This window comes from Sphaerodactylus townsendi, linkage group LG05, assembly GCF_021028975.2.
Source record: "Sphaerodactylus townsendi isolate TG3544 linkage group LG05, MPM_Stown_v2.3, whole genome shotgun sequence".
In the NCBI taxonomy this organism is placed as follows: Eukaryota; Metazoa; Chordata; class Lepidosauria; order Squamata; family Sphaerodactylidae; genus Sphaerodactylus; species Sphaerodactylus townsendi.
In genome coordinates this window covers 5140869-5168236 of record NC_059429.1, presented here as the reverse complement: position 1 = coordinate 5168236, position 27368 = coordinate 5140869, and the positions used below count along the sequence as shown (strand labels likewise).

The window sequence follows — 27368 nt, the reverse complement described above, 5'->3', positions numbered from 1 at the left end:
TAGTTAGTTAGTTAGTTAGTTAGTTAGTTATTAGTTTTATATACCACCCTCCCCCTGAGGGCTCAGGGCAGTTCACAACAGGTTAAAACATACATTAAAACATAATTTAAATACCAATTACATAAAAACAGAACCCATTAAAAAAAAACGTGGATGGCATCTGGCTACCCCCCTCCCCCCCTTGTGCCCACGGGCGGTATATAAATAATTTGCTTGTCACATTTGTTTTCACTGTGGTGGGTTCAATTTGCAATTTACCAAATGCCCCTCTGTATGAGATACGCTCTTGTGCTTGCACCCTTTGCCACTGGGGCACAGACCGAGTGAGCAGGGCTTCTTTCTCTGCTTTTGGCACACATGCAGACACCAGCCCACCTGCTTTCCACATAAGGTTGGATGCAGAAGCCCAAGGCCACTCCGTGGCTCTCACCCCAAGCTGGCAAGGGGGCCCTTTGCAGGGGATCTACTGAGGCCCTCCTGGAGGGACGCGCGGCTGGCAGAACCAGCACTGCCCGCGAGTCCACTTTCCGCCACTGCCTGTAGGCCAGCCACTCAAGTGCCCTGAAGAGATTTATTATTATTTATTTATTTATTTATTTATTTATTAAATTTGATAAACCGCCCACCCCCGAAGGCCTCTGGGCGGTGTACAGCAAAACCACAACTAAAACAATGTGCACAATAAATAAGTGATAAATAGTTAAAACACATAACTCAGAATAAGCAGCATTTTAAAACCCAGAAAAACAATATTAATGATACTAATGATGGCTCCCGGTCCCAAGGCCGGGAGGGGACAGACAATACCAAAAGATGTCACACCGGTAGTGCCAATGATGGTACAGCACGCAACACAGGGACATCCAATCTGCGGCTGGCCTCCCCAAAAGCCCGGTGGAACAATTCGGTCTTACAGGCCCTGCGGAAATCACTGAGATCCCGCAGGGCCCGCACCGCTGGTGGAAGTGCGTTCCACCAGGCAGGGGCCAGGGCCGTAAAAGCCGCATCACAGAGGTAGAGGCCAGCCGCATCACAGAGGGGCCGGGGATCATCAGCAAGTTGCCCTCAGCAGAACGCAGAGGCCTACCAGGGACATATGGGGTGAGACGGTTCAAGGGGTTTTTGGAGTGGCCAGCTTGGGATTCTCCAGTCTGTTCGTCATAGGAGAAAAAAAGACACAGGCTCTTCAGTACCGACAGCACAGCAGGAATAGTGGGTTTGGGGAGCTTGAAATGCAAAAATGCCAGCCATAATTCTACCAATGCCTGCCTAGAAAATCTTTCGATCATTACAACTATCACAATCAATCAATCAGTAAATAGTTTACTCAGGCTCAGGGACCTGATGCCCCAACGTGCTTTGCACAGAAACCTAACTAAATACTATACTGGATCTAAGTCCGAAGCTGCTGCTGTTCAAACACACTAACACACACAGCAGCAGTAGCAGCACTACCAGGCAGGGCTTCATGCACTTCCTTCTGGTGTGGGAGGCCTTGCGTGCAATGGGGGATTCTCCCCACCCACCCCACTCTGTCACGTGGCAGAACAAAATGCTGCTGCCTGAATGGGGGACCGGGCAGACCCCTGACTTTGCACCCCAACAACGTGCGTGAAAGATGGCAGTGGGCTGGGCTGGCTCCCTGAGTTGCTGGCTTATGTCTGGGAGCAGAGGCACAGTTCGTGCTGGTGCAGAGAGGCTGCCGAGGGCTGTGGCGGCTGCTCCGTGCCATTTAGAATGCAGTGGGATTTCAACAGTAGTTTCCAGCTCCTCCACTGATCAGGATTAAGAAGACAAAGAGAAGGATCGCCTGGGAGTCTGTTTTGTACTCCAGGCATGGGAGGCAAGGAAATCTGGGCAGCCGTGAAGCTGTCTGGCCCTCTCCCAGACAATATCCTCCGAAGGCCCAGTAAGGAGCAGCACAACACCCCGGGAGGGTCAGACGGTTCCAGCCCACTGCTCATTCAGCCTTCTTGGCTTTCCGCTTCCGGGTGCCTTCGTTCAGCTCGTCCCGTGTTTTAGCCGGCAGCAGGGACGCGGGGGGAGGGATTGGTTCATGGGAGCCTCCGTGGTGGTGGTCATGAGGGTGATCGTCATGGCCAGAAGGCACAGAGCCAAAGAGGACTGGACACAACACTCCTTCCACAGGTGCAAATGGTGAACCGTGAGAATGAGTCGCCGTCATGAACACCTGTTGGGCAAGATGAGGAAAAGGGCTCTGTTAGAGACTAGCCACTCAGCAGCAGCCCACAGTGCCCAAGACAGCCTTCACCTTTGCTAGCTCCACAGCGGGTGGTGGAAAGTGCCATTTCTAGAAAAGTCTGAGATAGCAATCTTCCAAGATTAGCTGAATATTTAGTTGATGAAAATAAATGAACTCAATTTTCTAAGACAAATTCTTCTGAGAAGTAAAATACCATTGGAGAATTCCCTTTGCACTAGAAGTGTTTTTATTTTCACGAAAAATAACTATAAAAACAGCAAACCAGGCCGAACAACTGGCAATGCATCTAACAGGGGAAGATTCATTTGAAGATCTAAAACCAAACTCCAGAAAATCCACCAGAAAATCCTAAAGATCAATCACCCCCAAAAAATCAAGAAAATGGTTAAAAAACATTGGATCATACGCTGGAAAGGTTAAGAAAGAGCTGGTTTATACGTAGTGGATTTGTAAAATGATATGATAATTCAGGATATTAATTCATACTGGTGTGTGCATGAGAAAGATTAAATTTAAATAGGTTCAGAATTGTTGCTAAGGTATAATTATGCTGTCAGGGTTTGCTTTCTTTTTTCTGTTTTTCCTCTTTTAAGGGAAAATCTATCAAAATAATAAGAGTCATTTTCATATTCACACATAACAGCACTGTCAAGTTTACAACCTGTTAATGTGATTTTAGGTATAAGGGCACCAATTAATGTATATTTTTCTACATACATAGATAATAAATAATTTTAAATGAACCAATTATGAGAGTTGGCTAATGTGAAGGAGCGGTCAAACTTATTTACTAAGTTTTTTTTCTTTTATGGTATTATGAATTGTAATTGGTACTTCTCTAGTATAACTAGTAAAACCTTAAGGATCTACTGTCTAGAAGACATCAAGAAAATGAAGTAAAAACACAAGAGTATATGTAAGAAATGTTTAAAAAAACCTGGTTCAATTTTCTGTTTTTCCGAATTTGTAAAATGATATGAAAATTTCTGGATATTAGTTTATACTGAAATGCAAAAAAAAAAAATCAGAACAAGGATCAATTTTAAATGGGTCTTAAATTCATTGGTGTTATGGTATAATTAGGATATCAGATATTTTCCTCCATAAAATACTTATCAAAATGATAAGAATCAATTTAATACTTATCAACTGTAACAAAGGTTAATGGAAATTAGAAAGAGTTCATATACATAAGAACTGAGCAAATACTTTTGCAGCGTAAAATCAACTGTGAATAGAAAATTGTTTCAGTGGGTGTTTTTATTTGGTTTGAATGGGTTTTCAGAGGCATTTTATTACCAAAGGTCCTCACAGACAAAATCAGCCGGCTGTTGTAGGTTTTCTGGGTTGATGGCCGTGGTCTGGTAGTTTTTGCACCCAACCTTTTACAGAATTTATGGCTGGCATCTTCAGAGGCATGTCACGGTGAGATATGCTTCTCTGAGTGGCACATTTTATTACCGTATATACTCGTGTATAAGTCGAGTTTTTAGAAGTCGAAAAATCCCCCCTCGACTTATACACAAGTCAGCTGAATTTTAAAAAATATTTTAGGGTTTTTACTTTGTTGGCCTCCAGGGGGCGCAGTTTTTAAGCCAGCGGCACCACAATTTCAGGATATCATCAGGTGACACTCCACCCAAGTTTAGTAAAGTCTTATTCAAGGGGTCCAAAGTTATGGACCCCCAAAGAGGGTGCCCTCATCCCCCATTATTTCCAATGGGAGCTAACAGTAGATGGGGCTACATTTTGAGGGCCCATAACTTTGGACCCCTTGAACCAAACTTCACCCAAACTGGGTGGTATCATCAGGATAGTCTCTTGCTGATACCAGCCAGGTTTGGTGATGTTTAGTTTAGAGGGTCCAAAGTTGTGGATCCCCAAAGTGGGTGCCCCCATCCGCCATTGTTTCCAATGGGAGCTAATAGTAGATGGGGCTACGTTTTGAGGGCCCATAACTTTGGACCCCTTGAACCAAACTTCACCAAACCTGGGTGGTATCATCAGGATAGTCTCTTGCTGATACCAGCCAGATTTGGTGATGTTTAGTTTAGGGGGTCCAAAGTTATGGACCCCCAAAGGGGGTGCCCCATCCCCCATTGTTTCCAATGGGAGCTAATAGTAGATGGGGCTACGTTTTGAGGGTCCATAACTTTCGACCCTGTATGTAGGAGTTGCATGGCAGCCTTGAGCACTACCAGTTGGGACGCTGCCTGTAGGAAAGGAGGTTATCTCCTAGAATGCAAACACCTGAGGGTGATTAATGGCTGATATAACAAGCACCAGCTGTGGGCTAGGGGGATCAGATAACTGAGGAGGACATCAAGGCTTGAGATCATCTTTGCTAAAATGTGCTTAGAGGTTTGGCTTCTTAAGGACTATTATCCAGTCTCTCTTGATCACCTAAAGAGACTTCCTTTGGTTCCTGAATAAAAAAGCTATTGGACTTTCTTAACATCTTGCAGCCGGGAGCTTTCTTGTGTTGTTTTATTCTGTCTGGAGGAGGAAACTCCTACAGAGGAGATTATTTCTTTGGAAGCCTGGGAGAAAGCTTGCTAGAGAAGCCATTTGTTATCTGGCATGCAAAGCTACCGAGAGGCCAGAACGACATCTCAGGCCCCTTGAACCAAACCTCACCAAACCTGGGTGGTATCATCAGGAGGGTCTCCTAAAGATACTCTGAAATGTTTGTACTGCTAACATAAACATTCCTCCCCTGACCAAAAATCCAGTTTTGAAGGATTTCAACTCTTGTGTTGCTGGTTGAGCTAAGGTTTTTGTACTTTTAAAGTTATTGTTGAGACCATATTGTTTTTGTTGACTCCCTTTTCCACTTACAGAGCTAGTTTACTGTTTTTCTTTGAAATAAATATTCAAAAACATCTAACCTACTGATGCCTCAATTAATGTAATTTTACTGGTATCTAATTTTTGAAATTTACCAGTAGCTGCTGCATTTCTCACCCTCGACTTATATGTGAGTCAATAAGTTTTCCCAATTTTTTGTGGTAAAATTAGGTGCCTTGACTTATATGCGGGTCAACTTATACACAAGTATATATGGTACGTTTTTAATCTGTTACCCGCCTTTGTGGCCAGGATTTAGGAGAAAGCTGGGGTATACATTGTGTAAATAAACTTTTATTTTTAGATTTTATCTATGGAGCAACAGTAATTTATGATCCACCACAGCTCACATGGGCCATTTGCCATTGGTGAGACTAAGAGACACACACTGCTGAACGCTCTGAGACAGAATTCCCTTCTGCACTCCTGTAAAGCCTGAAGCCAACAGTGTCAATCCTATGAACAGATGAAATATTACTGATAGTCCGGTCAAACCACAGTAACAACTTTTCATTTCCAAATCTGGAAGTTTTATTTCAATTATATATTTTGTTATTATGGGGTTAAAGTGCAAGAGCATTACCTAATGTATACTTACTTGGGATAGATCAGGGGTCGGCAACCTTTACCACCCAAAGAGCCGTTTGGCCCCATTTTCCATGGCCCCGAAGATCTACCGAGCCAGAGAGGCGGCTCCGCTCCGATTTGGCCCCTCCACTCACCTTTCCTTCCAGCCCTGGGAGGCGGAGGCGCCAGGCAGGGAAACCCCCTCTGCCCGATGGAGCAGGCAGCCGCCTGCTCCGTGGGGCAGAGGGGGGATGGTGGCTGCAGTCTGCCTAGTGCTGCTGCCTCTCGCGCTGCAGGAGGCAGCGGTACCGAGCAAGGAAACTCCTTCTGCCCGATGGAGCAGGCAGCTGCCTGCTCCGTGGGGCAGAGGGGGGATGGCGGCTGTGGGGATGGCAGAGGGGGGATGGCGGCTGCTCTGGAGGGACATGCCCATGCTACCCTCCGACCTCCAGGGGTCAGAGGGCAGCGTGGGCATGTCCCTCCGGAGCAGTGCTGGAAGGAGAGTGGAGGGGACGCGAAAAGCAGCACCCTCACGCACAGAGCCGCCTCCGGTTCTGCCCTCCATTCACCTTTCCTTCCAGCTGGAGGGACACGCCCACACTACCCTCCGACCTCCAGGCCACGTGGAGCTGAAGTATAAGGCTGAAAGAGCCTCATGCGGCTCCAGAGCCACAGGTTGCAGACCCCTGGGATAGATAGACAGACAGACAGAGGCAAACAATTCTGCGTTAACTATATGAACATGATAATATGAAGAAGCTGTTTAAGTTATGTATTACGCTTTTCACTTCCTTTTCTTTTCTCTTATCATCAGTCGCAGAGCTACAAGGGGACGGGGGCGTGTGCCGTGCACCAGGCGCACACCTGGGGGTGTGCGGAAAATCACCCCAGGCCCCTCCCCCCACGGCACCCCCACCCCCCTTCCCACACTTCCCTTAGTTCCTTTCCTTTTTCAGGCTGCAAAAGGCCTGTTTGCAGTTAAAACGGCCTGAGGAACTACAGTTCCCAGGAGACCTTGGGACACACAAGTTCTCCTGGGAAGTATAGTTCCCATCAGGCCGTTTTTACTGAGAACAGTCCTTTTGCAGCCTGAAAAAGTTCTGAAAAAGGAAAGGAACTAAGGTAAGTGTGGAAAGGGGGGGCTGGGGGGGGCTGGGGGGGAGCGCCACGGGGAGGTGCCACGAGGGGGCCATAGGGGGCGGAAAATTAGAATGCGCACTGGGCGCAGATTGGCCCAGCCTACGCCTCTGCTTATCATTGCACTTTGAATTGTAATCGGTGTTTCTTTAGTATATTGGGTTATGAATGAAGATTGGAATGCTACTTTGTTCTTTTTTATTTCTTTTCCGGTATTATGTTTTTTTAGTAGAAAAAATAATATAAAATTTCATGGAAAAAAAAAGGGAACGCCACGCTGACCTTTCTAGTCCAAGTCAACTTTGGTTGGATTCCTGCAGCCAGGAACACACTCAGAAACAGGGGGTTTCCCTTACATAGTTGTCTTCCAGCCAAATAACTGCTTGTTATTTGGCTGGAGCAGCAGTGGCGTAGTGGTTAAAGAGCAGGTGCACTCTTATCTGGAGGAACCGGGTTTGATTCCCTGCTCTGCCACCTGAGCTGTGGAGGCTTATCTGGGGAATTCAGATTAGCCTGTACACTCCTACACATGCCAGCTGGGTGACCTTGGGCTAGTCACAGTTCTTCTGAGCTCTCTCAGCCCCGCCTACCTCACAGGGTGTTTGTTGTGAGGGGGGAAGGGCAAGGAGATTGTCAGCCCCTTTGAGTCTCCTGCAGGAAAGAAAGGGGGGATATAAATCCAAACTCTTCTTCTTCTTCTCTAAAATTCTCTGCCTCAGTCCTCACTTGACCAGTTATGAACCCCACAGATTTAATCCCTGATGCTTTAAAACTGTGGTGGCGCACCTTTGGCACTCCAGATGTTATGGACTACAATTCCCATCAGCCCCTGTCAGCATGGCCATGCTGATGGGGCTGATGGGAATTGTAGTCCATAACATCTGGAGTGCCAAAGGTGCGCCACCACTGCTTTAAAATAGGGTTAGGACACTGGTCAAAACTGCATTGTGGTGTTTTTGTGGTCAGCTTTTGCTGACCATGGGAAACAGTTTTTACTAGATTAGGGGTCTTCAAACTATGCCCCCCCAGATGTTCGTGAACTACAATTCCCATCAGCCCTGCCACTTGGCCATGCTGGCAGGGGCTGATGGGAATTGTAGTCCATGAACATCTGGAGGGCCGTAGTTTGAAGACCCCTGTACTAGATTATCATGGGTCCCATAGTTTTAAAGTATGAAAGACCACCTGGACTTTGACAGGGATGGCCTGATCACGTCAGATCCAGGATCAGCCGAGCAGGGTCTGGCGAGTCCTGAGTGAGAGTACTTGGAGTTTCTGGGAGTCTCTTGGAGAAAAAAAACCCAGGAGGTTTTGGCTTGAAGGTCGCGAGAAATATAAGGCATCCCTCCGAAAATAAGGCGTAGCAGAAGTTTTTTGGTTTTGGAAGCTTGCGCCCGTCACAACCAGAACACCAGACATGCATGCAGCTGTGGAGCCCGGAAAAATAAGACATCCCCTGAAAATAAGACGTAGTAGAGGTTTTGCTGAAGTGCGAAATAGAAGGCATCCCCCAAAAGTAAGACGTAGCAAAGTTTTTGTTTGGAAGCATGCCCGACAAACAGAACACAGAAATATAAGACATCACCTGAACATAAGACATAGCGCATCTTTGGGAGCAAAAATTAATATAAGACACTGTCTTATATTCGGGGAAACACGGTAGAAAGCCAAAAAGAGAGGCTCACCTTGCAGGTGATCATGAAGAGTGTGAAGAAGAAGATGAGGATGTCTTTGGAGATGGGCAGCCAGTGTGTCTGCTGCAGAGTGAAGAGTATGGCTCCATACAGACTGGCTTTGGATGGGCTGCAAGATAAGTGGGGGATGCAAGCAAGGGTCAGACTCAGGCTTGCATCTTACCTGAGTGCATTCCCTCCCTCCCTCCCTCCCAATCACCACCCCAAACAAGCCAGCATTTGTTGAAGGCTTTTTCACAGCCGGATTCAACTGGATGTGATGGGTTTTCCGGGCTGTGTGGCCGTGGTCTGGTAGATCTTGCTCCTAATGTTTCACCTGCATCTGTGGCTGGCATCTTCAGAGGTGTATCACAGAGTACACACTGTGTCCAGTGAGTAGGGAATGTTTAGTGGGGTATAAGCCTACCAGGGCGAGCTGCCCTTTCCCTGGAATGAATGGAACCAATTTCCAAACAGGAATCTCCAGTTCAGAACCACGTACGGGTGCATCTTTGTGACTTCTTGGCTCGGGAGAGCCAAAGTCAGACTGAGGGGGTTTCATATACTTCAAAGTGCCCCCCCCTCGCAACTTTTGGCCCAGTGTGTCTGAGCCAATGCACATTCACATGGCAGGTGCCTCTCTCTCTTGGATGGCTTTCTCACTTTGCAGCAGAGCCTACAGGAAGAGCTGAAAGGGCTGCTCACGGCTGGTCAGATAAGAACTGACTTGAGCAGAAGCAGGAAATGCTTTTGAGTACCTCCAAAGAGGTGACTGAACACAGGTAAGTCCTACAGAATCAAATGGTACTTCCTTAGCTTCCTGCCCAGGTGAATGAGTTGTGGATTGTTAGGTGGAAAACAACATTATGTTCAGCACTGACTCTAGAGCCACTTCCAGTCAGCTGTGGAGGAGCCACGCCTCCGGAAAGCCCAGTCCCTCTAGGTCAGTGGTGGCGAACCTTTGGCACTCCAGATGTTATGGACTACAATTCCCATCAGCCCCTGCCAGCAGTGGCGTAGGAGCAGGGCGGGCGCATCATTCCCCCGGCGGCCGGTAAGGCCGAGCCGCCGGGCCTATCTACGCCTGCCTTGCAGGTGGGGGGGGGGGGATGGGGCGCGAGCGAAAGTAGCGAAGCGGGTGGAAGCGGGGGGGGGGAGGCGGGGCGTGCCAGCGAGTGGGGGGGGTGAGCGGGGGAGGGTGAGCCAAATGGCTCTTTGAGGGGAAAAGGTTCCCGACCCCTGGGCTAGTCACAGCTTCTCGGAGCTCTCTCAGCCCCACCCACCTCACAGGATGTTTGTTGTGAGGGGGGAAGGGCAAGGAGATTGTAAGCCCCTTTGAGTCTCCTGCAGGAGAGAAAGGGGGGATATAAATCCAAACTCCTCCTCCTCCTCTTCTTCTTCTTCATGACCAATTGGCCATGCTGGCAGGGGCTGATGGGAATTGTAGTCCATAACATCTGGAGTGCCAAAGGTTCGCCACCACGGCTCTAGGTTCAAGTAAGTGCGCACAGGACTGCAAACCTCACAGTGTGCCACCTCACAAGCTAAGGTTCTTCTTCATGTTCATGCCTCCCTGATGCCTCTCCTGGAAGGCCCATATTCTGCCTCTTTCAAGCAGTCCCAAGAGGGCCATCTACAACAGTGATGGCAAACCTTTTCGAGACCGAGTGCCCAAATTGCAACCCAAAACTCACGTATTTATCGCCAAGTGCCAACACGGCAATTTAACCTGAATACTGAGGTTTTAGTCCTGCGTGCACCCACCGCTCTGCCCTGCACTGCTCCAGTGCCTCCACCTCACCCCTCTGCCTCCACCCCACCCGCTTGAGCAGGGGCCAGCCTGCTCTAGCCTCCAGCAAGTCCCGCACACACTGCTCTGCACCTCTCTAGCATCTCCGCTTACTCTGCCTCTGCCCCCCTCGGGCAGCAGCCATTTGGAGCACAGGCACCAGACCCGCCAGTCGAGTCCTCCCTGCTCTCCGCGGGGCATCGTGCCAAGCGGCCCAAGCCAGCCTAGATGTGTGTGTGTGGGTGGGTGATTTTCTCCCCCCCCCCCCACATGATGAACCCTGTGCCCGCGTGCCCACAGAGAGGGCTCTGAGTGCCACCTCTGGCACTCGTGCCACAGGTTCGCCATCACTGATCTACAAACGCCTCCCAAGACTTCCCAGATGCAAACAGAAGATGCAAAGAACGCAGCTGAACAAGCCAGTGGTGTGGCAGGTCCAGCTGTGGTCCAGCCTTTCTACTCACAAAGTCATGTGCAGGAGCTCATTCGTTTCCGGCTTCCAGACTCCACGCAGCAGCTGCTCAAAATTTGACATCAGAGCCACTCCGGAACCTGGGAAAGGAAAGAACGTTACCACCCGCCCAGAAGCAGGGAAGCCCCACTTCACCGGACATGACTGATCGTGCCATGGGCAGGTGTTTGCCATCCTCAGCCCAGGACTTCTTTTACAACTGTGGGAGCCACAGTACTTTTTAAAATGCAGGGTGGAGTTCCTAAGCCTCAGGTCACAAGGGGGCTTTCCGCACTGACAGAGTTGTACTGGTTTCTATCTAGGTTCACCTCAGTGTATCCGCACTGCAACTGAGCTCAACGTTGTTTTGTCTCAGTTCCCCCCCCCTCAGATCTGTGACATCCCTGTCGCAGTTATGAACTGCACCTTTCTGCTGGAACAAGGTCGATACCGCTTCGAAGCTTCGAAGTGCGGATGCATCGAAACGACACCTCATCCGTTCAACCAACCAGGAGCCGCTTTTGTGGCATGCGCAGAACGGGAGAGTTGTGGCGGGCATGTAACTGTAAACTGTGTTCCCATGGTAACACAAGCTCCAATCACGATCGAGGAGCGAAACAGGCACCAAGATGATCCCGCCCACTTAGCTCGGTTCCAGAGGGCCAAGTAAGTTGTTGTGCGGACAGCCTGGAATCGCCCCCCACTGAAGGGAACCGAGTTGACCTTAGCTCCCTTCTGTAGTGCGGAAAGCCCCAAGGTCAAGTGTGAAAATTCCAGAATTCTGCCTGCCAGTTGGGCGAATGCTGTGGAAAGGACAGCTCTTCTGGCTGAGCTCAGAGAACATATCTACTCCTCATCTGTTTTAGCATCCCTCCCGACAATGCCATGGGTTGCAGACACATCTGCTTTTCCTCCTTTTCAGGCAGATCTTATCGGAGGGGCTATTTACAGCTTGAGCCGTCTGCAGCCGGCCAGCTTCCATATCTCACAGTTTGATATCCCTGATCAACAGGAGGGCAGTCAGACAGAAACACACACATCTGGAATCAGGTTCCAAAAACAGAGGCCTACCTTTGACAAACCCAATGACAACCATGATGAGCCAGCCCTCATGGTAGTGGTGGTGGGCGTGGTGGACCCCAGCAGCAATCTTCCGCGTTCGGACAACCTCCTTCAATGCCACAAAAACCAGTTTTACCGGAAGGAAAGCCACACACTTGTAGTAGAGGTTCAGGGGACAGTAGAAAGTCAGGTACCTGGAAGAAAAAACAAAACACATTTTGTCTGTCTTCCCTTTCCTCATTCTTCTGTTGCTTTCCCTGTTGGAGTTCATTGAGGGAAAAGGCATGTCAGGAGCTGTGGCTGCCCCACACGCTGGCACTGTGAGGGAAAAGATGCTGATTTTGTGCACAAGCAAAGTGAGGAGCAACAACAGCATCTATCCTCCTTGTGCACCTCTGGGAGTGGGGGGGATGGGAACCTCGGAAGGTGGGGGAATCAACAAGCAACAAGGGTCAGTGCTATCAGTCACAGACCAGGAAAGGGATTTGGGCGTCTTAGTGGATAGTTCCATGGGAATGTCAACTCAATGCATGGCAGCTGTGAAAAAGGCAAATTCTATGCTGGGGATCATTAGGAAAGGAATTGAGAATAAAACTGCAAAGATTGTCATGCCCTTATATAAAGCCGTGGTGCGACCGCACTTGGAGTACTGTGTTCAGTTCTGATTGCCACATCTCAAAAAGGATATTGAAGAGATAGAAAAAGTGCAGAGAAGGGCAACGAGGATGATTGAGGGACTGGAGCACCTTCCCTATGAGGAGAGGCTGCAGCGTTTGGGACTCTTTAGTTTGGAGAGGAGATGACTGAGGGGGGATATGATTGAAGTCTATAAAATTATGCATGGGGTAGAAAATGTTGACAGAGAGACATTTCCCACAATACTAGAACCAGGGGGCATTCATTGAAAATGCCGGGGGAAAGAATTAGGACTAATAAAAGGAAACACTTCTTCACGCAACGTGTGATTGGTGTTTGGAATATGCTGCCACAGGAGGTGGTGATGGCCACTCACCTGGATAGCTTTAAAAGGGGCTTGGACAGATTTATGGAAGAGGAGAAGTCGATTTATGGCTACCAATCTTGATCCTCCTTGATGTGAGATTGCAAATGCCTTAACAGACCAGGTGATTGGGAGCAACAGCCGCAGAAGGCCATTGCTTTCACATCCTGCACGTGAGCTCCCAATGGCACCTGGTGGGCCACTGCGAGTAGCAGAGAGCTGAACTAGATGGACTCTGGTCTTGTTCTTATGTTCTTAGAGTTGGAAGGGATCATACAGCCCATCTAGTCCAACCCCCTGCTCAATTTGGGATCAATCCAGAGCATCTCTGACAAGTATTTGTCCAGCCTCTGCTTAAAGATTGCCAGTGTAGGGGAGTTCACCACCTTCCTGGGCAGCTGATTCCACTGTTGCACAACTCTTACTATAAATGTATTGTCGAAGGCTTTCACAGATGAAATCACTAGGATGTTGTGTGTTTTTCAGGGTTGTATGGCCGTGTTCCAGTAGTATTTTCTCCTGATGTTTCGCCTGCATCTGTGGCTGGCATCTTCAGAGGATCTGGTAGCAGTAGAGCAAGTGGAGTGTATATACCTGTGAAATACCCAGGGTGGGAGAAAGAAGCACTTTCATTGTTAAGTGTTAAAGGTGCAGTTTTCAAGTGTGATTTGAATGTGAAATGAAATTTCCCCATTTTAGCATTTGTATGTAACACTGAAGTTGCCAAATCAATTAGTAAGGGCATTTACACAGCAGTTTGCCTTTTAACAATTGCAAATGGTTCTTTCTCCCACCCTGGGTATTTCACAGGTATATACACTCCACTTGCTCTACTGCTACCAGATCCTCTGAAAATGCCAGCCACATATGCACACATAATGTCAGGAGAAAATACTACTGGAACACAGCCATACAACCCGGAAAACCCACAACATCTTCTTATATTTTTTCCTAATATCCAGTTGAAACTTTATTAATTTAATTAGAACACATTATTGTGAATCCTATCCTTTGCTGCCAACAGGAACAGCTCCTTGCCCTGCTCTAAGTGGCAGCTCTTCAAATACTTAAAGGGAGCTATCAATCTCCTCTTATTTATTTATTTATTTATTTATTTATTTATTTATTCATTCATTCATTCATTCATTCATTCATTCATTCATTCTTTGGATTTTTATACCGCCCTATCCCCAAGGGGCTCCGGGCGGTGTACAACATATAGACATAGTACAGTCATAAAATAACTAAAACCTTTAAAAGCAGCGATAAAAACAATAAAGGACTGAATATAGTAAATATAATAAATATAGGTATAAGTGGCGTCCGACAACCCCATTTTCAAAATCCTCTCCCAAGGGGGAGGGACGGCAGGTCCCGTTAGATGACAGAGGCCCAGGTGTAAGGGGCCAAGAAAAGGGGGGGGGCACCATCAGCGGCCGGATCCTCCGAAGGCCCGGCGGAACAGCTCTGTCTTACAGGCCCTGCAGAACTCGCCGAGATCCCGCAGGGCCCGGACAGCTGGAGGAAGAGCGTTCCACCAGGCTGGGGCCAGAGCTGTAAAGGCCCTGGCCCGTGTGGAGGCCAGCCGCATCATTGAGGGGCCGGGGCCAGAGCTGTAAAGGCCCTGGCCCGTGTGGAGGCCAGCCGCATCATTGAGGGGCCGGGGACCACCAATAGATTGGCCTCAACTGAGCAAAGAGGCCTTACAAGAACATATGGGGTGATGCGGTCTCGAAGATACGACAAAATTATCCAGACAAAATGTTCCCAAATCCCTCAGCCTTGCCTCATGGGGTTTGGTCATCCTCGTGCTCTCTCCAGTACCCACTCCATTGTGTCCACATCCTTTTTGAAGTGAGATCTGACCAATTTGGTGTATAAGGACAATGACATCTTGTGATTTGGATGTTAATCCTCTGTTGATAACACTCCAAGATCACATTAGCCTTTTTGTCACTGCATCATATTGGCTGCTCATATTCACTTACTGTCTACCCGTACTCTAAGATCTTGTTCACTCACACTGCTACTCAGTAGTGTATCCCTCATCCGGGATGCATGTTCCTCATTTTTGCTACCCAGATGTAGAACTCGGCACTTATCCTTGTTGAATTGCATCTTGTTAAGAAGAGAAGAAGAGTTTGGATTTATATCCCCCCTTTCTCTCCTGTAGGAGACTCAAAGGGGCTTACAATCTCCTTGCCCTCCCCCCCCCCCACAACAAACACCCTGTGAGGTGAGTGGGGCTCAGAGAGCTCCGAGAAGCTGTGACTAGCCCAAGGTCACCCAGCTGGAGTTTATTAAAACCTGCCCTGCTAAAATCTGACAAGTGTGGCTACAAACGTCTTTGGAAGATATGGCAACTTCCACCAAAGGTCCCCACCACCTTCACCCCATCTACTGTCACTTGCCTGTTGGTCAAGGGCTGGAGTGCTTGTCAGTAGCAGTTCTGTTAGCGGTGCTTCATGGCTCATGGGGACCCTTTAACCTGGACCATATCTCTGCCTTCTTTCTTAAAATATAGGGTAGAAGGCTCTCAGCTAACCAGAGAAACATGGCACTGTAGGCGCAGAAGGCATAAGAGGAATATTCTCAGATTTTCTTTTGCCCCCCCATTACTTTCTTTCTGTAATGGGTAGTTGGCAACCATGATGCAGCTGAACAAAGAAAAATGCAAGCTTGAAAATCTATCCTTTTTCTGTTACTAGGCAAGCTTGATAGCCCAGCAGAATGCCCCTTTTTCAGAGTTATACAGAATGTGCAAATTCAACTGTTTTTAAGGTCTTACGGCTCCCAGACAGATACCTTGAATTTGCCCTTCTTCTAGTGACAGAAGAGAGAAACATGAAAATGTTTAGGCTGTCTAAGGAGAAGGGCAACAAAAGACAATATAGATTAGAAAGAAACAGGGCTCTAGTTCATCTTGCGTCAAAGACCAGGTGCTGACATCTTCCAATAAGGGCACTAGTTTGCCCCATCCCCACCCTTTCAAATGATTGATTGATGATGATGAACTTTGGGGTGTATTCTTTTTACTGCTATTCTGATGTAACCTATAAAAGTAAGAACACACTGCCATTTTACGTGGTTCCCCTGATGCTGTTTTGCCCATTTGTTGGCGTGAATAAAATATTTATCTGATTTTATTCCTTTGTCGGCTTAAGCTTTTTGGCTTAAATATTTTGAACCCGTTACCCTGTTGTAACAGCACTGGGCCAGAAACGGGTGCATGCAGAACAGAGCAAGGCAGATGGGCTCACCAGACTGCAGTGGCCAGAAGTACGCTGGCATTGTTGCTGAAGTAGTCGATGGGAGCTTCTCCAAGCAGCAGGTCAGCCAGGATGTAGCTGCCAAAGCAGTAGAGCATGGCGACCACCCAGGAGGCCAAGGGACTCTGGCGGGACAGCTCGACGGCCCCTGGAGCAAGAGAGGAGGAGGCACTTTCAGCCTGAGAAACACATAATGCGGAACCAAGAACTTTCTCTGCTCCCTTTCAGATACCTCCGCAATAAAAAGGGCCGTAGACTCCATTTTTTTTGAAAACTGCATTTCGGAGAGCTCAAATTCGAAATGGAAAAAGAGAAGCGGTGATAGGTCATGACGGCACTTAACTGAATCAGCAATTATAGTTTATTTTTTTTAAGTGTGCAAAAATGTTAGAAAGATGCCTTCTTGCCACCAACCTCGTGGATAATGGTGCTGTTGGAGTGGGACCTTTACAGGTGGCAAATACGCATCACTCCTTCCATGATACGCTAAGATACCTGAACTGTGTTCTTCCAAAAAAGGTCAGAGTAGAGCAAGTTTTGGAAACAGCGAGCATTGCTGATGATTTCAACAGAAATGCTGAACACGCTTGACAAAAATTCGTGGACTGATATCACCGTATATACTCATGTATAAGTCGAATTTTTCAGCACATTTTTAATGCTGAAAAAGCTCCCCTCGACTTATATGCGGGTCATTAAAACTTTTTGTGTGTTTTTACTTTGCCGGCCAGCAGGGGGCGCATTTTTATGCTAGCGACACCAGAATTTCAGGGTACCCTCAGAAGACACTCCTGATTATACCAGCCAAGTTTGGTAATGTTTGGTTCAGGGGGTCCAAAGTTATGGACCCCCACCCATTCCGCATTGTTTTCAATGGGAGCTATCAGTAGATGAGGCTACCCTTTTGAGGGTCCATAACTTTGGACCCTCTGAACCAAACTTCACCAAACCTGGCTGGTCTCATCAGGAGAGTCTCTTTATGATACCAGCCAGGTTTGGTGAAGTTTGGGTCAGGGGATCCAAAGTTATTGACCCCCAAAGGGGGTGCCCCATCCCTCATTGTTTACAATGGAAGCTAATAGTAGATTTTCCATTTCTGATAATATCCCTCTTAAAATCTAAGTTGGGTTACATTTGGACATACAGATGATGACGAGGAATCCAGTTTTGAAGGATTTTAACTCCTGTGTTTTAGCTTGGTTGCTGATTGAGCTAAGGTTTTTGTACTTTTAAAGTTACTGTTGAGACCATATTGTTCTTGTTGACCCTCTTTTCCACTTACAGAGCTGTGCTGGACTGTTTTTCTTTGAAATAAATATTCAAAAACATTTAACCTACTGATGCCTCAATTGATGTAATTTTATTGGTATCTATTTTTATTTTTGAAATTTACCAGCAGCTGCTGCATTTCCCACCCTCAACTTATACGCGGGTCAATAAGTTTTCCCAGTTTTTTGTGGTAAAATTAAGTGCCTCGACTTATATGCGGGTCAACTTATACACGAGTATATACGGTACATGTGAAATAAGTCTTGGAAGCTTTTAATGGCATGGAGGTAAATAAAAGGGACAAGACATTTTCTCCAAGGAGTTGGAATCTCTTACTTAGTCCTACTTAGTCCTTGTCTGAGATGCCAAGTACTACCACACCACACATTCTCCTGATTTAACACATGCAAAAAATATACAAGGAATTCTGAGTTTAAAATGGTTGTACAACAGGTAGATCTTCAACAGACAAAGCTTACATTTACTCTGTGGTGCTGTTTTATAGCTTCTCAAAAGCAAAACTGCTCAACAGGATGATTGAGGGACTGGAGCACCTTCCTTATGAGGAGAGGCTGCAGCGTTTGGGACTCTTTAGTTTGGAGAGGAGACATCTGAGGGGGGATATGATTGAAGTCTATAAAATTATGCATGGGGTAGAAAATGTTGACAGAGAGAAATTTTTCTCTCTTTCTCACAATACTAGAACCAGGGGGCATCCATTGAAAATGCTGGGGGGAAGAATTAGGACTAATAAAAGGAAACACTTCTTCACACAACGTGTGATTGGTGTTTGGAATATGCTGCCACAGGAGGTGGTGATGGCCACTCACCTGGATAGCTTTAAAAGGGACTTGGACAGATTGATGGAGGAGAAGTCGATTCATGGCTACCAATCTTGATCCTCCTTGATCTGAGATTGCAAATGCCTTAACAGACCAGGTGCTCAGGAGCAACAGCCGCAGAAGGCCATTGCTTTCACATCCTGCACTTGAGCTCCCAAAGGCACCTGGTGGGTCACTGCGAGTAGCAGAGAGCTGGACTAGATGGACTCTGGTCTGATCCAGCTGGCTTGTTCTTATGTTCTTATGCTCTGTTCCTCGTCATATATCTAAGTGTTGGACATGGTTTGCCACCGTTGCTGGCTCAAGTTAGTTTCCCAAATGCTTTCAGCTGGTCACCAACAGTTTTATTTGAACTTGGGGTGGGGTGGGAATGGCAGCACCAATATCTCAGCAGAAGTCTTTGCACACAGCATGCAGGGGGGGAAAACAGCACACCAGGAAATAGACAAAGCTGAAATTCTTATCCAAGAAATCCTTATCCAAGTTTTCTATGTGCTGAAGGGGTTTTTTTATTTACACCTCACCTTTCCCCCAATAGGGACCCACAGTGGCTTACATAATTCTTCATTTCTCCATTTGATCCTCACAACAACCCTGCATCGTCTCTCGTGGAACTCCCAAACAGACTCAGTAGATACAAAATCGATTTATTGATTGTGGAGTACAGACAGGATATACTTCAGTGATCTTTGCCAAAACAAAAGCTTCATTTTGCACCCCCTCCCTTTATGATGCTACTTGGCAACCCCCTTCTTTTGACTTCCCATCGCCTGTTTCCAAACTTGTAGCTCTCCCAGGCCACACTTTGAGATAGGAACCCCGATGCTATCTCCCAAAGACAGTGGTGGTGAACCTTTGGCACTCCAGATGTTATGGACTACAATTCCCATCAGTCCCTTCCAGCATAGCCAATTGGATGATTGAGGGACTGGAGCACCTTCCTTATGAGGAGAGGCTGCAGTGTTTGGGACTCTTTAGTTTGGAGAGGAGGCGGCTGAGGGGGGATAGGATTGAAGTCTACAAAATTATGCATGGGGTAGAAAATGTTGACAGAGAGACATTTTTCTCTCTTTCTCACAATACTAGAACCAGGGGGCATACATTGAAAATGCTGGGGGGGAGAATTAGGACTGATAAAATGAAACACTTCTTCACGCAACGTGTGATTGGTGTTTGGAATATGCTGCCACAGGAGGTGGTGATGGCCACTCACCTGGATAGCTTTAAAAGGGGCTTGGACAGATTGATGGAGGAGAAGTCGATTCATGGCTACCAATTTTGATCCTCCTTGATCTCAGATTGCAAATGCCTTAACAGACCAGGTGATCGGGAGCAACAGCCGCAGAAGGCCATTGCTTTCACCTCCTGCAGATGAGCTCCCAAAGGCACCTGGTGGGCCACTGCGAGTAGCAGAGAGCTGGACTAGATGGACTCTGGTCTGATCCAGCTGGCTTGTTCTTATGTTCTTAAGACCATTGCTTTCACCTCCTGCACGTGAGCTCCCAAAGGCACCTGGTGGGCCACTGCGAGGAGCAGAGAGCTGGACTAGATGGACTCTGGTCTGATCCAGCTGGCTTGTTCTTATGTTCTTAAGAGTTCAGAGGCAGCAAGTCTCAGAAAGCAGTTTGTGAACAGTGTGTGTGTTCCTGCATGGCAGGGGACTGGACAGTGGTCATTGTGGTCCCTTCTTTCTATGATTCCTTGCATTGTCATCTTTTGTGCAGCCTTGGTCACGGCAGACTCTTCACGGCTGCTGCAAGACTGTGCACACTGACCCACACGTAAGCTCCACCGAGCTCGCTGAGGATTCCTCTGAGTAAATGTGTTAGAATTCCATCGTGATTCCCTGGTGATTTCAGTCATGGAAGAGTTAAGGGCATGACAATCCTTGCAGTTTTATTCTCTTCCACTTTTCTCTCCCCATGACCCCCAAGATCTCTTTTCCACTTTTCATTTAGATTTAATATTGCCACCATCTACCCTCCCCCAGTTCAACCACACACTGACTAAGGAAGGGCCCGGTGCTGGCCAGAACCTCTGGCAGGAAATCCTTTCAGTTCAACGAGGGCAGCAACCAGTGGCAAACCCTGCCTGTTAATGGCTCCAACCTCATTCTGAAAAGCTTGGCAGGTGTCAAGAGAAGAACTGGGGAGTGCAACATTGAGGAACCCTGATACACTCATAAACAGTATTATCAAGGGTATATTTATTTATTTATTTATTTATTATTTATATTTGTATACCGCCCTCCCCAAAGGCTCAGGGCGGTGTCCATCAACATTAAAACAATTTAAAACATCAATATATAATTTACAATAAATATATATATAAAATACTAACTACAGATGGCTGTACTATACTATAAAATACTAAACAACCCCTCCTTTCCCCTTTATGTACCCACGGGAGGCCAGATGTTCTTATGGCGGAGTTGACATCATCCCAGCTGGCCAAACACCTGGCGGAACAGGTCCGTTTTACAGGCCCTGAGGAAACTTTGTAAGTCCCGCAGGGCCCTGATCTCACCTGGAAGCCTGTTCCACCAGGTAGGGGCCAGAGCCTTAAAATCCCTGGCCCTTGTAGAGGCCAGCCGGATCGCCTTGTATTGCTTAAGTGTGACAATTTCTGTCCATATTAATATGCTATAACATTATGTCAATGAGTTATTGAAGAGCTCAAACATTTGGGCCCAGAAACCCCCAAGGTTAATTCTCTGGCAACATCTCCAGCGAAAAGGGACGAGGTCTCAGCCAGGGCCCCTGGATGGCCACAGCCAGCCAGAGGAACGTGGTTCAGTGGGACAGACCAGGGGTGTAGCTAGGGTAAATGGAGCCCGGGGCAAAATCTGAGTTTTGCGCCCCCCCCCCCATATGGGCAGTGTCCCTCCCCCACCACGACCAAACAACATTTTTTGCACCAGGTCATCTCAAAGTCGCCATCACGTTATAGAACATGCCCTAGTTTAAGCAACATTGAAAGTGATGCTATTTTTTGAAGGCGGGGAATCCACCCTGAAACAGCATCACTTTTAATGTTGTTTAAACTACAGAGCCCAGATTCTCCTTTTAAATCCACCTTAAGGGGATACTCTGGGCTCCCTAGTTTAAACAACATTGAAAGTGATGCTGTTTCAGGGTAGATTCTCCATCCCAAACAGCATCATTTTCAATGTTGGTTATTGTGGGTTTTCTGGGCTGCATGGCCGTAGTCTGGTATATCTTGTTCCTAATGTTTCACCTGCATCTGTGGCTGGTATTTTCAGAGGTGTATCACAGAGAGAAGTCTATTATACACTATGTCCAGCCTTCTCTTATAACAGACTTCTCTCTGTGATACACCTCTGAAGATGCCAGCCACAGATGCAGGCAAAACGTTAGGAACAAGATCTACCAGACCACGGCCACACAGCCTGTAAAACTCACAACTACCAGTTGAATCTAGTTTTGAAAGCCTTCAACAATACTTTCAATGTGTTTTTTTAATCTAGGGAGCCCAGATTCTCCCTTTAAATCCACTCCAAAGGGGGTGGATTTTTAAAGAGAGAACCTGGGGAAAATTTGAGGGTGCCTGTCGTGGGAGCAATGTTTAAGCTAACAGTACCAAACTTTTAGGCTATCTTCAGGAGACTCTCCTGATGAAACCACCCAGGTTTAGTGAAGTTTGGTTCAGGAAGCCCAAAGTTATGGACCCTCAAAAGGGTAGCCACATCTACCATTAGCTCCCATTGGAAACAATGGGGGATGGGGGCACCCCTTTTGGGGGTCCATAACTTTGGACCCCCTGAACCAACCTTCACCACACTTGGCTGGTATCATCAGGAGAGTCACCTGACAATGCTCTGAAATTTTGGTGCCGCTAGCCTAAAAACTGCGCCCCTGCAGGCCAAAAATGGAAAAAAACCTGAAAAATAGAAAAAGCCATAAACGAACCTGCAATTTTTGCGCCCACTACAAGGTGGCGCCCGGGGCACTTGTCCCCGGATGTCCCCATGGTAGCTACGCCTCTGGGACAGACTCACGGGTGGACTCGTGAGCGGACAGCTTCTGTCTTCAATATCATCAAACTTATTGTTGAAGGCTTTCATGGCTGGACTCAACTGGTTGTTGTGGGCTTTCTGGGCTGTGTGGCCGTGGTCTGGTAGATCTTGTTTAACAAGATCTACCAGACCACCAGTCATCAAACTTAATTCATTAACCAAATATTTTATTTATTTATTTATTATTAAATTTATATACTCCTTCTTTGGTTTATAACAAAATGTATGTTTTCCTGTACCTCTCTGAGGTCAAGAACAAAGAAACAGGTGCTACAGAGTTTGTAGCTCTCTCCCTTCAGTACTGGGTACATTTTCAATTTTGCTTGTGAAGGGAGGGAGGGAGGGAGGAAAATCCACATGTGAATTTCATAAACATGCCAAATAGTACAATTTTAGATGCTCTCTGAGTTCTAAATGGTACATTTTATGTTGTTAAAGCAACAGTGTAAGTTTGGGCTCGATAAGAAGGTAGATATTGAAGAAGAGTGGTTTTTTTAATTTATATCCCCCCTTTCTCTCCTGCAGGAGACTCAAAGGGGCTTACAATCTCCTTGCCCTTCCCCCCTCACAACAAACACCCTGTGAGGTAGGTGGGGCTGAGAGAGCTCCAAGAAGCTGTGACTAACCCAAGGACACCCAGGTGGCGCGTGTGGGAGTGTACAGGCTAATCTGAATTCCCCAGATAAGCCTCCACAGCTCAGGCGGCAGAGCTGGGAATCAAACCCGGTTCCTCCAGATTAGATACACGAGCTCTTAACCTCCTTAATCTGCCCCATTGGCACTGGCTGCTGTCCCTTCTGTGCTGCGTACAGCATTTGACCCATGGTTGGTGCATTCCCATCCTTCCAGCTGCCATTTGATGCGAGGACTATAAATGTACCTTCTTACTCCTGGCCCTTGGCAGATCCATAAGCCCAGCAACATTTAATATCCAGACAGCTGCTGCCTTCGCAGAATCATGACTTGTGAGGACTCCCTCTCTGGGTCCACCCAACGAAACTGATCTCTCTACTGACAGCTAAAAATAAAACAGAGCTAGAGGGTGTCTTACCACCAACTGTGAGGCCCGCAAGAGAGCGAGCACTGCTGCATGCCCCCCCCAAGAGAGAGAGAACGAGAACCCAGGTTCCCTCCACCTTCACACGCCATTGGCAGCTTGCTCTCTTGGCCACCCAAAGGCAGAGAGCTGATGGGCAGCATGCAGTGCTGCACAGCCTACCTCCGTGGTGGCGAACCTTTGGCACTCCAGATGTTATGGACTACAATTCCCATCAGCCCCTGCCAGCATGCTGGCAGGGGCTGATGGGAATTGTAGTCCATAACATCTGGAGTGCCAAAGGTTCGCCACCACTGGCCTACCTAATGGGGAGAGTGCTCTGGACAAAGAACAACCCGGGGGACCAGAGTCCACACACTCTGTGGCTGAGATCTCTTGCCTGAGTTCCATTCCTGGCACAGCACCTGTACAGCCAGGGACCAAAAGGTTGACTGTGCCAATGCAGGTAAGCTAGGCAATGCACCTCCAAAAGCACCTTCCTGCCCATTCACTCCCTCAATCAGGGTTGGGAGCCCTGGCAGCCCTGGCCCTCCGCAGCACCATGTGGAGGAAATATCTGGGAAGCCAACATGAAGTTGGTGCCTCCATCCCCACCAACAAGGGAACATAAGCATAAGCATAAGCATTTTATTGTCATTGTGCACGCACAACGAAATTTACAGCAGCATTCCTCGATGCACACAATTTCAGACTCATACATCATCATCCTCCACCCATCCCTACACAGCCCCAAATACATCAATATGAAGCAGCGTAGTTTAGCATAGCCACAGCTCTAGAGTAGAAGCTGTCTCTAAACCTCTTTGTCCTAGTTCTGAGGGCCCTGTATCGTCTACCAGATGGTAGCAGTTTAAAAAGAGAGTGTGCTGGATGAGACGGGTCCCTCAGAATATTTTGGGCTTTATTTAGGCTTCGGGCATTATAGATTTCTTCCAAGGAGGGGAGAGGGCAGCCGATAATCCTTTGTGCAGTGGTGATCACCCTTTGGAGCGCCTTCCTATTCGCCACTGTGCAACTGGAGAACCATACACAGATGCAGTAGGTTAGGACACTCTCTATAGCACAGCGGTAAAAGGACACCAGGAGTTTTCCATCCAGTTGCTGCTTCCTTAAAAGTCTCAGATAGTACAGTCTTTGAAGAAGACATGAAGAAGAAGAAGAGTTTTGGATTTATATCCCCCCTTTCTCTCCTGCAGGAGACTCCAAGGGGCTGACAATCTCCTTGCCCTTCCCCCCTCACAACAAACACCCTGTGAGGTGGGTGGGGCTGAGAGAGCTCCGAAGAAATGTGACTAGCCCAAGGTCACCCAGCTGGCGTGTGTGGGAGTGCACGGGCTAATCTGAATTCCCCAGAGAAGCCTCCACAGCTCAGGCGGCAGAGCTGGGAATCGAACCCGGTTCCTCCAGATTACATACAGGAGCTCTTAACCTCCTACGCCACTGCTGCTCCTATGATGACCCTATGACAGTGGTGGCGAACCTTTGGCCCTCCAGATGTTATGGACCACAATTCCCATCAGCCCCTCACAGGGTGTTTGTTGTGAGGGGGGAAGGGCAAGGAGATTGTCAGCCCCTTTGAGTCTCCTGCAGGAGAGAAAGGGGGGATACAAATCCAAACTCCTCCTCCTCCTCCTCCAGATGCTGCTACGGCCATCTCCCCCCCACCCCACACAAGGCTTCCTTGCCTGCCACAACTGTTTGTGCGCATCTCTGAGAGGACGGTGGGCAGGAGGAACGCTTGGAGGCAGAACTCTGAGAGCCTGCTGCCAACAGAAGATGCTGGAAGCAGTAGGCAAATTACCTATTTGAATATTCACAATTCTGGAAAAAAAGAGAATATAGCCATAATCAAATACACTCTTAAAGGGACTAGCAACAATCACTGGAAAAGTACAGCAAACGACTAATAGCCCCATCCAGATGGGAGGCGGTGGGCTGCAGGCAGCACCAATGTAGTGCCCCCCTCCACAGAGGTGGTGTGGGGAGGCTTGCAAAGCGCAAAAGCCTCCCCGCTCTCAAGAAGCCTCTATGGCAGTGATGGCGAACCTTTTCGAGACCGAGTGCCCAAATTGAAACCCAGAACCCACATATTTATCGCAAAGGGCCAACCCGGCAATTCAACCTGAATATCGAGATTTTAGTCTAGGAAAAAGCGGTTGGCTCCGAGGCGTGCGTTACTCAGGAGTAAGCTTGGTGGTAGTCGGTGGCTCTGCTTTGAAGCAACCATGCAACGCTTCCAACGAGTGAATCACGACCCTAGGACGGTTTACTCAGAAGCAGGCCCCATTGCCAACAACCAAGCTTACTCCCAGGTAAAGGATCGCGCTTTAGTTCTTTGCATGGAAATCAGTGGGGTTTAACAGTGCTTAACAGGGTTACCTACGCTGCTTCCCCAAAACTAGGTCTTAGGTTTAATGCTAATAATCAAGCCCAGCGGCCCAGGCCAGCCTAGATATGGGGTGGGGGGACTCTGTGCATGCCCACAGAAAGGGCTCTGAGTGCCAGCTCTGGCACCCGTGCCATAGGTTTGCCACCACTGCTCTATGGGCCACAATGGACCTAGGCCACTTAAAAGTTGGGAAAGAGTCAACTGGCAGTGGTGGCAGAGGCCCTGGGAGGCTGGTGCAGCGTCCAAAGCCACATTTAACCCTTTGTTTGTGTGTGTGGTGTTTGCCCCATGTCGGTGGGATCGCCCATCCACCAGGGTAAATGCCCCGGGGAGGGCGAATGTGCCGGTGTGGTGGCACACCGCTCCCAAGAAAGGGTCTGCCCCCACCCCTTTGTTTGGGGCTCTCAGTTACACATTAAGCAGTGTGAAATACCACAGAGGACAGGTGGTTTGGCAAGAGAATCACTTTTCAATGAATTTTTTGCAGGACTTTTTCGTTTGACAAAAGAGAGGCAGAAGGTGAGGCGGAAGGCATCGGGGTCCTTAAAGGGCTCCAGAATCCTCCAGGGCCGCTGCTGGCCTCCATCTGTCCCGCTGCCTGCCCGTGGTCTGGACCGCCTGCCCGGCTCTCTGCTTCTCCTGCCCGGTCGGCCACTCCAAGCACCCCCCTCCCCCTCCCCTCCTGCTGAGCTGCCCTTCAAATAGAGCAGCAGCTGCCCCAGCCCGTCAGCCAGTTCACATTTCTCCCTGACGCCTCGGTGTTTGGGGCGGGGGCACGTAGCTTGTGCTGCAGAAAAGTGTGCGCCCCTCCCTTGTCTCTGCACCCTCCCCCGCGCAAATCTGCTGCTGCTGCTGCTGCGCGCGCACGCACGCGCAAGGCCCCTTCATCTGTGCCCCCCTCCTCTTCCTCCGAGTAGAAAAGGCAACGGGCACGCTGGACGGCCACCCGCCACACTCCGCGGGGCGGGCGGGCTTGATTGGCAGCGGCACACGCGGGTCTCTCGCCCAGAGCCTGTGGGCGGGTTCGCCTTCGGCACTCGCTCGCCCCTCTCCTGTCCCCTTTTGGAAACCCTCTCCGGGAGGCCCTTGAGTGACAGCCGGCGGCGGAACCTGGCCCTCGCGCGGTGCCCTCCCCCGGCCCGGGGGCTTCTCTTCTTCCCTTTGGTCACGAGCGGGCCGGGGAGCCCCCTCCATCCGCCCGCCCGCCCGCCTCTTCCCCACGGACTGGGGCGAAGGGGAGGCGGAAGGGGGCACGGGCCATCTCCCCCTGGGGGGAGGAGGAGGAGGAGGAGGAGGAGGAGGAGGGGGCTGCGTGGGAGGAGGTCTCCCCACCCTCACCTGCAGCAGGGTCGGCCGGGGGGGGGGGGGGGGGGAGGGGGGGGCGGAGGCAGCCACTGACCTTTCTCGTACTTGAGGTAGAGGATGGAGACGACGAAGTAGCCCAGGTCGAAGACGGGGAAGACGGGCAGGCGGGCGAAGGCGGCGGCCAGCCCGGCCACGTCCAGCGCCTCCAGGAGCTCCATAGCGGCGGCGGCAGCGGCGGCGCGAACCCCCCCACCCGGCACCCACGCAGCCCGCGGCGGCTCAGCACCCAGCGAGGGCGGAGCCGGCGAGGGACCGGGCCCGCCTCCGAGGCAGGCACGCGCCTTTCCGCCCCGCCCACCCGCGGCCCGGGCCCCGCCCTCTGAGCGCGTGCAGAGCCAAGCCCCGCCCCTTCTCCCTGGAGGCCTGCCAGGCCCGAGGAGGAGGAGGAGGC

At 48.9% G+C, this 27368-nt stretch overlaps 1 protein-coding gene across 1 annotated transcript; it reads right to left on the bottom strand.

Annotated features, from left to right (window-relative positions):
* Positions 1–988: 988 nt before the first annotated feature.
* On the bottom strand, positions 989–27275 carry TMEM38A (transmembrane protein 38A). Its single transcript, XM_048497048.1, has 6 exons — positions 27012–27275; positions 16011–16167; positions 11760–11944; positions 10702–10789; positions 8461–8578; positions 989–2191 (listed from the first exon to the last, which is right to left on the bottom strand). The coding sequence occupies exons 1-6, from the start codon at positions 27133–27135 to the stop codon at positions 1961–1963; spliced, it is 903 nt and encodes a 300-aa protein (XP_048353005.1). The 5' UTR covers positions 27136–27275; the 3' UTR covers positions 989–1960.
* Positions 27276–27368: the final 93 nt, after the last annotated feature.

What these genes read in the sequence shown, in the direction of transcription:
- TMEM38A (XM_048497048.1), bottom strand. Translation starts at nt 27,135, where the DNA reads ATGGAGCTCCTGGAGGCGCTGGACGTGGCCGGGCTGGCCGCCGCCTTC. An exon ending in CTACCTCAAGTACGAGAAAG is followed by an intron (nt 16,168 to 27,011) that starts GTCAGTGGCTGC and finishes CTCTTGCTCCAG; the next exon opens with GGGCCGTCGAGCTGTCCCGC. An exon ending in GAGCTCCTGCACATGACTTT is followed by an intron (nt 8,579 to 10,701) that starts GTGAGTAGAAAG and finishes CTTATCTTGCAG; the next exon opens with CCCATCCAAAGCCAGTCTGT.